We start from the raw sequence: 12,500 nt of genomic DNA on the forward strand, positions 1-12,500 counted from the left end.
TGGTTTCCAAGAGGTGTCAACCATAAAAAAAGATACTGTCCTTCAAAGATCTATCTGATAATTGCTTAAGTAAGGTAGTCGCTTCTTTTTTTCGGTATACCGCTCTGCTCGCAGAGCGAATTAACATAAATCTTTTCGAATATGAGGAGAAAAGTGAGATCGTTATCCGATCTTTATCGTCGAATCCCCAAATGTGCATCTTCAAGTGTTTCAGCCGATCCCCAATCTCCCAGTATCAATATTTCGGCTGTTCAAGCCGGTACAGGTACAGAAGTGGCTACAACGGAGCAGCTTACTACTGAGATGGATTTACCGATTGAACTAGATTTACCCGCCCTTTTAACCCTTTTTCTTAATTATGGAATTGAAGTTCTATAAAAAATGAACTGACAAAGCGTCTGTTCATGGAGATTGTTGTAGTTTCCGTAGTTGCAAGAATTTTGCACGATTGGGTTGGTGTGAAGTGTACCGCTTGTCTAGCCTATGCTTGGCAAGCCTACATAGGGTACAAGATTGAAAAGAATGCATTGGATGGATGCAGTGTCCGATTTGAGATTCCGTAAGTAACTTAGTGAGTGCTTTCTAAGAAGGGCTTGGCTTGGAAGAAGAAATAGGAGCAACCGCGCTGGTTGTAATGCTTATTTGGCACATTATACATATTATGAAATTGCTTACTTTTGCTCTGCGCCTTTTTCCAATTCTTGCTGTTTTCGTAGCATCTTTTTTGAGTCCGGAAGTTGTAATCACAGAAGAATTCTTGATTCTATATGGAATATTCCTTTTCAGCTTCATTTTTGTGTTTCGTCGCTTTACTTTATATTTGAAGAAAAACCACGGTCTTTCGCTTGTAGTTCTCATGTATATATCCTTGGTTTTTGCTATTTCTTTTTTGGGGGCTTTGACCCGGGTCTACATCTTTTCTCACGTAGGTCTGGATTTCACCCCCTTATTCACCTGCATCCTTAGTGTAGGGGCGGGGCAGGGGCTTCCTCTTCCATTACCATCCGAGTCATCCAGCTAATCCTCGGGGGGGGGGGGGGGAACCTGATTCCTTCGAGATATGGGTTCTCTAGGAATCTTTTTCTAAAAAAGAAGGAGAATCCTCTGTGAATCAGTCCTCTACAGGTCAAGCTATTATTCCGGTTCCGAAAGAAGGAGCAAGATCTCCGCACGTGGTCCCCTATTTGTATCATCCGGATGAAGTGATAGGAGGTGATTCCGTTCAGTCTATCCAGCAGCGCCTCTTATCTGCGAAGGAATTTCCTTCCTATTTTAAGCTGACGCAGGCGCGAATGGAGGCCGAAGACCTATTCGAGGTCAAGGTCGATATTGTCAGGAGAATGGCGGTCCTTGATCCAGAAGGAATTTGGCTGGGATGGGGAGCCTCGGCCCTCGAGAGTCCGCGTACCGCCACAGGGGAGCCTTCCTTGGAGAGACTTCATACCCCTCTTTCGGATCTCGAATCGAGGGGAGTCAATTCTGATTCCTTTAAGGAATTGAAAGAGAAGGTTTTCCTTCGGCAGGTGGATGACGACGAACACTCTGCTGCATAGCGGGGTGGATAGCTAGGACTACTAAAAGGGAGATCGTGTACAACAACAATCTTATATTTGATGTCGATTCATCCACACTTCCATTCCTTGTAGAGGAAGGCTAACTGCTTGCTGGCTGGGAGCTGTATGAGCGGTAACATCCACGTACGGCTCCGTGAGAAGGGCGGTGGACAGAAATGGCCTTGTTGTACCTCACTCTCGTCTTTAATGAGGTCTGCTCTTTCTTTTTTGGGAGAGTATACCAGTATGATCTTAATGAGGTGCGGGCCTTTGCATCTGACATTCGTTGGGCTTCTCTCTTTGGGAGCCTGCGCCCCGGACTTTTTGTGCAATAAACCCCTCCGGCCGAAGACTAGTGGTAGGTGGTCCTGTAGAGCTTTCGGAAAAGGGTAGCCTTGTGTGTAAGCACAGCAATAAACCATGGCAAACCCTCAAACGACCTATCTAAGATTAGGGGGGGATCCTCAGTAGTGGTGACCCTTTCACTCTTCCACGGACTGATACAAGTACCGAATGCTCATACGGGAAAGTTGACTCCTAGGTCTGGAACCTGGGGGTTGCTCTGAGAAATCCTTTCTTTCTCGTCCACTCAGGGGGGTGCGGACACACCTGCGCGGATTACAGGTGACAGTTACAAGAATGGCGGGGAAGTTAACAGTACCCGACGACATTCAGGGATAGATGTAGACCCATCGGGTAGGGATAATCATTCCGATCCTGGTAGAAGTGGAGACCAATCTCAAGAATGAAAAAGACTGAGCTAAGGGAAGCCCTATGAGTCACTGAAACGACGGCAGGAGTGCCCTTTTTCTATCAATAGAGGGAGCAAAAAAGGGGCTTTACTCCCTTTTACATTATGAAGAATGAAATAAGGGTCGAAGTTTAGACCGCTCACAGTAGTTCTACCTATAGAAAGGATCATGAAAGAGGAGATCAGAATGGTACTCGAATCCATTTACGATCTCGAGTTTCCAGATACATCGCACTTCCGTCCGGGTCGAGGCTTCCACTCCGTCCTAAGACGGATCAAAGAAGAGTGGGGAACCTCTCGCAAGTTTTTGGAATTCGACATCAGGAAGTGTTTTCACACCATCGACAGACATCGACTCATCCCAATCTTTAAGGAAGAGATCGACGATCCCAAGTTCTTTTACCCCATTCAGAAAGTCTTTTCCGCCGGATGACTCGTAGGAGGTGAGAAGGGCCCTTACTCCGTCACACATAGTGTATTACTATCGGCCCTACCAGGCAACATCTACCTATACAAGATCGATCAGGAGATAGGGAGGATCTGATAGAAGTATGAAATTCCGATTGTTCAGAGAATAAGATCGGTTCTATTAAGAACAGGTCGTATTGATGACCAAGAAAAGTCTTCTGAAGAAGCAAGCTTCAATACTCCCCAAGACAACAGAGCCATCATTGTGGGGAGGGTAAAGAGCATCCAACGCAAAGCGGCCTTTCATTCCCTTGTTTCGTCGTGGCACACCCCCCCCCCCCCCCAACAAGCACCCCCCAGCTCAGGAGGGGACAGAAAAAGCCTTTCGTTTTCCACCCTTCGTCGGCCCTTGCCGCCTTCCTTAACAAGCCCTCGAGCCTCCTTTACGCCGCCTTTTTCATAGAAGCCGCCGGGTTTACTCGGAAGTCCGAATTCTATGGTAGAGAACGGTGTAAGAATAATTGGGCCATGAGAGACTGTTTTAAGTATTGCAAAAGAAAGGGCCCGCTGATAGAGCTGGGCGGGGAGGCGATACTTGTTATCAGGTCAGAGAGAGGCCTGGCCCGTAAGCTGGCCCCCTTAAAAACCTATTACTTAATAAGGATTTGTTACGCCCGATATGCCGATGACTTACTTCTGGGAATCGTGGGTTCCGTCGAGCTTCTCCTAGAAATACAAAAATGTATCGCCCACTTCATACAATCTGGCTTGACCCTTTGGGTAGACTCTACAGGATCAACAACCATAGTTGCACGGAGTGCGATAGAATTCCTCGGTATGGTCATTCGGGAAGTCCCTCTGAGGGCGACTTCCATACAATTCTTGCGAGAGCTGGAGAAGTATTTACGGGTAAAGCACCGTATCCATATAATAGCTTGCCACCTATGATCTGCCATCCATTCCAAGTTTAGGAACCTAGGTAATAGTATCCCGATAAAAGAGCTGACGAAGGGGATGAGCGGAAGAGGGAGTCTACTGGACGCGGTTCAACTAGCGGAGACTCTTGGAATAGCTGGAGTAAGAAGTCCCCAAGTGAGCGTATTATGGGGGGGTGTCAAGCACATACGGCAAGGACCAAGGGAGATCTCGTTTTTGTATAGCTCAGGTCGGAGCAAGGTGCCATCGGACGTTCAACAAGTAGTCTCACGATCAGGCACTCATTCCCCGACATTGTCATTGTATACTCCCGCGGGTCGGAAGGCGGTGGGGGAAGGAGGGGGACACTGGATGAGATCTATCAACAGCGAATTCCCCATACAAATAGAGGCACCTGTCAAAAAGATACTTCGAAGGCTTCGGGATCGAGGTCTCATTACCCGAAGAAGACCCTAGCCAATCCACGTGGCCTACTTGACAAACGTCAGCGACGGAGACATCGTAAATTAGTCCGCGGGCATCGCAATAAGTCCTCTGTCCTACTATAGGTGCTGCGACAACCTTTACCAAGTCCGAACGATTGTCGACTACCAGATCCGCTGGTCTACAATATTCACCCCGGCCCACAAGCACAAATCCTCGGCGCGGAATATAATCCTAAAGTACTCCAAAGACTCAAATATAGTCAATCAAGAAGGTGGTAAGACCCTTGCAGAGTTCCCCAATAGCATAGAGCTTGGGAATCTCGGATCCGGTCAAGATACTAACAACAATGAGCACTCAACTACTAGTAAAAGGGGAGAAATTTGACTTTAAGATGAGAAAGAAGGTGCTTTTTGCCGTTTTATTAGTAAGTAAGCTTGTTTTATATCTCCTTAATAAAGGAGAAAGATCACTCCTAAAAGTAAGTTTTCTCTTATATACGATACCATACCACAAAATTGCATTTGCCTTCCTGCTTAAGGCACTAGTTCGGATGGAAACCCTGATCAGGCAGGTGGCCTAGCTAACATAGCTATCCATCAGAAATAGCTGCATTCCGTTGTAGGCTACTATAGAGGCATATAGTTTTCCGGGTGTTAAGAAAGATATTGAATCGAAAGCGGACATGCTTGCTCACTGGATAGATCGGGTTGTCTATACCTTTGCTAACTCTTCTGCCTGTAAGGAAGCTTGAAATAGGGAATTCTCTGATCTATGACCCCGAAAGAAAGATAGTCTTTTTTTTTCGATTCCACGCATTGGAACTGAAAAGGGCTATTCATAAACAGTCTTCCTTGCTTCTTACCTCTTATCTTATTGTAGGAGATAATCGGAGAGAGAAAATCCTATCAATTCCTTTTGAATAAGGCTACACTCCTTCAAGCCTTTGAAACTTTTGAAAATGGAATCTTTGTTTTCGGGCGGGTTTTCTTATCCACCAATAACCAAGACGCATGAAAGCGGTTTCCAGCGCTGCTGGGAAGAAAGACATGATGGCATGAAACTCGATTACGTACGCTGATTGTTCGTCCACTTTAAAATCTCAAAACAGACTATTTTCCATGTGAAATGACAGGGATTGGTTTGGTTACTTAGGGAATCCCAAGGAAAACAATCTACGCAATTTCCGGGTTCAGTAGTAGGAAAGAAAGGGACCTCTCACTCAATTCAATAACATGTTCTAGGGCATCTTTTTCTAATAATAATGTTCGCATTTGACCAGGCTTTTTGGACGTTCCATGATTAAACTGACTAGCGGCACTTTTGAGATGCCACCTTGAAATATAAAAAAAGTCTTTTCAATTCCATTTGACTCGGGGCGTCAGGGACCCTCCAATAGAAACCTCATCTTTTTTGTCGTCGATAAGTTCTCCCTCAGTGCCCTACTATTCATAAGAAATACTGATTGTTGAGAGACTGATTTATGAAAGCTCGGTGAGGCCTCAACCGACAGCCTTAATTCGTTCTGCGGCGGTTTTCAAGCTAGCACCCATTTCAGCATATCATCTCGCTCGATTCAAAAAAAAAAAGACGTAGTTTTTTATTATCCAGTTCTATATCGAAAATGAGCAGTTGATCCCACGAAAGCAACGCTGGCTTTGTTGCGGGTTCAACTGGAATTGTAAGAAGTGAGGTAAATTTCCCTTCTCCCCACCTCATATGCCTCTTCTGCTTATGCCACTGGTGATGAACTCACTATGGCTATTCAACGTCAAACTCAGAGTTTTTCTTACTACATAGGCGGCTAAATGAAGCCCCAGTCTTTCTTTGTCAAACCCCAACCCCCTTATTAGTAGTCGAAGTAAAGGCCAGCATGAGATCAAGGTCACTTGCCGTCCATTCGCTCTCTGTTCAACAAAGGCCATCGATATTCCCTTACTTCTCAAGTTTTGAATTTTATGAGCCCTTCGATTGTATCTCATAATAAAATCTCTCTAATAAACATCTTGTCGATGATTCGATTTTAACATATTATTTATAAATCGGATAGGATAGATGGATGGATCTATCTTTCTATTCATATATATTACTAATCAAAATGGATTTCTATAATGTTGTAGCATAGCAAGAAGCCCTAAATCCTTGATTTGGCCAGGAAAGACTGCACTACTTTGGGCCCAGGAAACGAAGGGAATGATCTCGGCTGCTTCTCCTCCATACTTCTTTTTCTCCATGCCCATTCCGCATGCGCTTTGCGCGCTATTGGCGCTTTGCTCTCCTCTTATTCTTCATTGGACGGTTCAGATGGACTTCGCCGTTCTTTCCCAACTAAAATTGAAAGGGATGTATCACATCGAGATGTCGATTCATTTTCCACCCCCAATGAGATGGGGAATTTTGCACCCCCTATTTAGACTTTTGGGCCCTTTATATTTCTGAATCGAGACACGGCCCGACTTGCGTCGTTCCAACAACCGGTGGGGAGCACCTCAGTATACGATCGCGCACAGTAACTGGGAGTCCTATTACACCTAAGGCCAACTTCAATTCACCAAACCAAGGTTCATCTCGTGTAGTCATTATAGACTGGTACAAGGATATTGAGTAGACGGTTGATGTATCAGACTCGACCCTATCTTTCGTAGCATGCATTCCCATCCGTGTCGCAACTGATTTGGTAAGCTACGTGTCCGGTGCATGGAGAACTGCCTTCGGTCCCCCAAACTTACTTACTCGTGGCAACCTTCCGGCCGCCCAACAACCTATAACGCTAGTCACTACTCCCACTGGGGCTAGGAAGTAATCCCCACAACCCAAAGCGGCGAAGAACAAATAGAATTTGCTACAAAAGCCGGCTAACGGGGGTATTCCTGCGTATGAGAACATAGTAATGGAGAAGGTAATAGCCAAAATAGGATTCGTTTTGGCTAGAGCACCCAAATCCGCTATATATTTGACACGGGTTTGCCGTAATGCTAAAACTATGGCGAATGCATCTATCGTCATTGATGCATAAATAAAGATACCAATTAGTAGTGATTGAATTCCTTCTATGGTTCCACATGAGAAACCAGTACGAATATAACCTACATGTCCAATTGAACTATGAGCTAGAAGTCTTTTTACTTTCGTTTGGGCCATGGCTGCCAGTGCTCCTAAGATCATAGAAGAAATGCTATAGAAAAAGAAGATTTGTTGCATTGTAGAATCCCCTATATCGAACACTCATTCCTATCTATTGATAGAAAGATCTTCGTCAAATACCGAACTTTGCCTTTTTTAAGGAATTACTCATATCCAAAGCAGGTTTTCACAAGCACCCCACCCCATACAACTAGTTGGGGGGGCTGTTCGCCTTTTGAATCAAACAAAGTAAGTAGTAGGGGCGTTCAGCCACTTGACTGGTTGGAGAGGGGCTTCATAGAAACTTTCATTCTAAAGGAAAGCGAAGAACCAACTTTTAGTCAATAGGAGCCCTACTTCCCTCTTTTCGACCTCATCACTTCAATTCAAGGGCAAACCCATTTCCTAGTCACCAGGCTGAGCGCACCTTTGGTACTTCAATAGGGCGAGCAGTTTGATAGTGACTTCTTTCGTTTGGTAGGGCGACGAAAGGCTACTTCAATGACGGAAATAGCCGGAAACGCGAGAGGGTCGCCTTTGGAGACGCGTTTGCCGGTAACCAAAGCCTCACTCTGATTATGTCGTGAGGCTGACTGAATCCAATCCATAAACTCGGAAATGAAACGTTATTCGTTCCCTTTCGTCAAGTAGGTAAAGTAGGCATACGAACCACTTTGCCTTAGACTCTATTGGAACAAAGCAAAGAAGGAGGCGGAATGGAGAAAGGAAAGGGACAAGGGCGGTCTTGCTTGGCGCGAAGGCTACTGGTTTGGGGGTAGAGTACAGTACTAAAGGTCCTCGGACTTCCAGGCAGTTTTTCTTTTGGGCAGTTGTTCACCATTGGATCTCGCCAATATAGCCCCCTATAGTTTTCGTTACCGAGATATCTTTTTTTTTCATTAATCCCAGGGATTATTTGGGGAATCTGCTCTCATGCTGCAAACAGTCAAATCTAAACTGAACCCTATCGCTCTTCTTTATTTCCTCACGAGCAGGAAGCATCCAGCAGCGTGCGTTGCGTGATTCTACTGTGTTTTTTGCATTTGACTGGGTGGACAGTTGACCGGAAGATAACTTCGATTCGCCCGGCCAGCAGGCGGGCGGCGTGCTTATCTTGTGTGACAACACTACAGAGTGAGTTGTTCTTCTAGGCGGGCAGCTGTGTGACAACACTACAGAGAAAGCAGCGCTTTTATGTAACATGCTATGGTCTCAACGCCCTTACAAGGTAGTGATGAGTTTCACGCGCTCTAAGCCCAGCCCGCGTGCGGTTAGGAAGATTGGCCGCAGAGCGGTACCACCCACCCTACCCTACCACCTATAGGCGGCTGTCCTACAGCTGCCCGAAAAGGAAATGCAGTGATCTTGAATAGGGATCCTACAGCGATAAATAGAATCCCCATAAAAATACCATTAGATCGAGCACCAGGGATTTCGTATCCGGTCAAAATCTTGGCTAATTGATCGAAGTGGGTAGCTCCAGTAGACCCATAGATCATGGAACAAATAGGGTGGGTAGGCCTAAGCACCACACTACACGTATAGATGCAAACCCCCCTCGTTACCGTACGTACGACTCTCACCGCATATAGCTCAGACAAAGACTCCAAAATCCATCCCGAGCCCTTTCTTCCACCTCTCCTCTCCAATCCTTAGTCAAACTTGCATTCCCCAGGCGCTATGAAATGGGGGTCTTTCCTTCGCCTATCATATGTATTGGCTTGGCTTCGTCCCGAACCAAGGAGGCATTTTGGCGGACGCATGCGTGTAGGAAGGACGATGACTACATAAGCTAAAAGACTACGACTACAAGACAGGCCGGAAGCGACTCGCTTCTATTCTCATTGGGATTGGATATAGATGGGAAATCTATAGATCATAGTAGTTCGCCAACCTCTCTAACTAACATATGATACAATTTCACTTCACGGCACGACCAAAAAAAAGAAAGAGCTTTGTTCGGTTGGCCTTCCTACGCTGACGAATGCCTCTTTTTTCTTCTCTGAAGTCTACAACAAACAAGTGGGAGAGGCAGGATTCGAACCTACGTAGAAAAACTTCAATAGATTTACAGTCTGCCGCTTTTGACCACTCGGCCACTCTCCCCTTTTCGGGCCGAGGCCTCCCTCAATGGGTTCTAATTCTAAGAAGGGGGCGGCGCCCTGAATCAATCAAAAAGCTTATTGATTTAATTGAAGGGAACTAAGACGATTAGCTTAGCTAGCGTTCCGGGAGAATGACGTCATTTAGGAACTTCGTTGCCACTAGTAAATTAGACCATCCCCCCAAAAAGAACTCGGAGCCTAAAGAGAAGAGAGTTCAGTCTACAAGAAGCTGGCAGAGCTTTAGCCATTGGGCCACATCCATCTATCCTAAACAGTAACCCTTTTCTTGTTCGTTCTTCGAATGACGCTAGTAGAGACTAATTCTTTCCGGCTAATGAAGATACTACTCCAGTCTTTCTAGTGGATCCTTTCCTAAGAATGGAACGAACCAAGTTAACCTATACGAGAGTGAGGAATAAAAACCAACAATCAACTTACCGCTTTTGATGTCCCACGATTCTGCTAGTTTAGAAAGAAAGGAGAAGGACACCACTGGAGGCAAGCACTAGGTCAGAAAAGCGATAACTCAAAAATCTCCCCAAGTAGGATTCGAACCTACAACCAATTGGTTAACAGCCGACCGCTCTACCACTTAGCTACTGAGGAACAACGTACTTAATGTTGGAAGCCGACTCTCGTTCTTTGGACCAACCTATGACCGAAGAAAAATGAGTTCGTCACTCTTTTTCACATGCACCGGGAGAAAGGGTTATGATAGCAAGCCCCTCCCCGGCCGGAGAGCCTCCAGGACAAGGAGGCGGTGATCAACCATCCACTCTTGAGATTCATATTGATCAATAGATCTCCGCGTCCTGCCAGTTCGCTAAGTAGACTCACTCTACAGAGGGGCAACAAAGGCTGGAACTCTTCCTGCCAAAAACAAGGGACCTACTTCTCATCCTAGGAGTTATCAGGTATGAAAGAGTCCCCTCTTTGTCTGTCTCTCCGAGTTTCTACTATTAAGTAGCACTTCTGCTATTCAATCATAGAATCAATTCCGATCAAGCTGAAAAAAGTCAGCCCTATATATATTTGTTATTAGTAAAGCGCTAAGGCCCTATCTATAGTAAGGGGCCCTTTCTTGCTCGTTAGCGTTGTTTTTTGATTGCAGCTAGGGCGTCCCTTTTCTTTCTCAAAGTCAACTTTCTCCCTTCTTAGTCAAGTTTTGAAATCCCTACTTTATTTAGATTTATGGGATATTTGAAGAAGCGCAGGTTTGGAAAACTACACCTATACAAGGGGCTGGTCTCGATCTCGCTTGGTGGTACCCCTCTCGATGATTGTTGACTCAACATTAATTTCGTGCTTGAGTTGGAGGGCTCTCCCTCCATCCATCGAGTCAAGTAATTCGCTATCGGAAATTTCTCCGCTGCCTATCTCATGCCATGCTTCTTCTTTCTCCGAATCGGTTCCTAGTGTCAGTCAATCAAGATTCGCCATCAAGAGAGGGAAGAGCCTTGACTTTAGGTTAGGCCGGTCTCATCATTCACGCAATTCCCCCGTCCATCGATTTATCACGCGAGTACGCATCCAGTCAGCGCATAGCGAATAAAAAAAGCGTTCATCCTGGATTCTCTTTCTCAAGAAAAATGTCTATCAATTGATCCCTATGGTCAAAGTCTCCACTTTTCATGCCCCTCTACTAAGAGATGCACCATGTTGACAGGAATCGGCAAAGACCTTCGTGTACACGTCCTCGAGGGCAGCATTCATGGCAATAATCACTACTTTCTCCCGAGGGCATGGTATGGCTTTATTCTTGGTCTTGTTTAATAGATGTCGAGTGCCGCTTTTCCCTATCCGAGAATCTCCATCTGATCTAAGTGGAGCTAGAATCCTTATGTCAGCTTGGTTGTTCAAAAGACTATCTCTTTACCCCTTGCATCTTCATCTTTTCGAAAGACCAGACCATTCTTCTAGATCTGCATTAGTCTTATTTCAGGTGCAAAGCCTCTTCGATAAAGACCTCTTTTTTGGATTTCTCCCCCATTTCTCATTTTGTTGATTGAAAGAAAATAAGCGCTATCCATTGAGTAAAGAGAGGGTTTGCTACAGTGATTCGGCTGGTTGGTGGCCCCTTCGAGAGTTGCGGGTCCTTGCCGCTGCATGAGAGTTAGCTCACGCTCAAAACTCCTCTGACACGATTCCTAGTCATTGTGCTGTGGTCCGTTTCCCGGCTTCGCTTGCACGATTTGCACTTTTGATTGGTTCCAGCCATCCCCAACCTTAATGAATGGACTATGAAGGGGTCAGTCAAGCGGTTTGGGTTTTTGGTCAGTTCCCATTTGCCTTCCCCCCCCATAGTCCTTTAGTGGGTAGGGTGGTAAACTTAAAGGGCGCTCGCCTCCTCTTCAGACGTGTCCTCGACAACCTAGCGGTTCTTCGGTCTCGGCTTTTGGGGACGGGAGTACTTGGTCGCTGGGGGTTCCTTTTCCTCAACCAATTTGGTTGTGTCATCCTTGGTCTAACATTTTGTTATGAGCTGGCTGGAAAAAGATGGATTGAAGGTCAGATAGATTTTAGTTCAAGTGGCACAGCACCTTCGATCGACCATAGGGCCTATTCTACCCTTACCGAATTCATTCTATTGAAGCATAACGTAAAAAGCTCCTTCTCATCTTGCATTTCTTTGGTTTGGAAGTTCCAGAATCTTGTATGTGTATTTCTATAACAAAAGAAAGCCTCCTACCCTAATACTATGCCATTTGATTGAAACAAGTTCCGTGCTGCTCACCACTCCTCGAGGCCAAGTACGGGGTCGAACCGTCATTCCAGGATTTGTAGTCCGATACATTTCCATAATGTTACCTAGCCAAACCCGCCACCTCATATGCCAAAGTAAAACAGTTGTTCTTCCTTCTCCGCTCCTTCTTTTTCTATATATGCGGCGGCGGGTTACCAGAGAAGGGGGGACAACTCCTTTCTCCTTAGCCTTGATCAATCTTCCTTTTCTGCTTGAAAGTAGCAAGCAGCTCTACTATTGGTACAGAGTCCAGATAGAAGGTTGCTCATCCAGCCCAGCGGATCCATTGTCTATGCGGTAGTGCAATGTAGCTGAAAAGGGGAAGCCCCTTTTTATTAGTAAGGTATAGGTTGGTTGGGGAAAACTCCAAAACTAGGGTTCCAAAAAGCTTACCTTATATTATAGAAAAGTTTGAGAAAGGGGCACCCCTACTATACCCCTAAACTACAAGCTAGCGC

At 45.5% G+C, this 12,500-nt stretch overlaps 1 protein-coding gene, 1 non-coding gene and 2 pseudogenes across 2 annotated transcripts; all 4 read right to left on the bottom strand.

Moving 5' to 3' along the window:
* Positions 1-1,604: 1,604 nt before the first annotated feature.
* On the bottom strand, positions 1,605-2,224 carry LOC129884291 (uncharacterized; annotated as a pseudogene).
* Positions 2,225-6,753: 4,529 nt separating this feature from the next.
* LOC129884292 (NADH-ubiquinone oxidoreductase chain 2-like) lies at positions 6,754-7,596 on the bottom strand. Its single transcript, XM_055958612.1, has 2 exons — positions 7,593-7,596; positions 6,754-7,283 (listed from the first exon to the last, which is right to left on the bottom strand). Exons 1-2 carry the CDS (start codon positions 7,594-7,596, stop codon positions 6,754-6,756), a joined length of 534 nt encoding a protein of 177 aa, XP_055814587.1.
* Positions 7,597-7,830: 234 nt separating this feature from the next.
* LOC129884293 (uncharacterized) overlaps positions 7,831-12,500 on the bottom strand; it is a 6,897-nt pseudogene continuing 2,227 nt past the window's right edge.
* On the bottom strand, positions 9,218-9,300 carry TRNAY-GUA (transfer RNA tyrosine (anticodon GUA)). Its single transcript has one exon. It is a non-coding gene; the product is annotated as a tRNA-Tyr (tRNA).

The sequence above is a fragment of the Solanum dulcamara genome, chromosome 4 (assembly GCF_947179165.1).
Source record: "Solanum dulcamara chromosome 4, daSolDulc1.2, whole genome shotgun sequence".
Classification (NCBI taxonomy): Eukaryota; Viridiplantae; Streptophyta; class Magnoliopsida; order Solanales; family Solanaceae; genus Solanum; species Solanum dulcamara.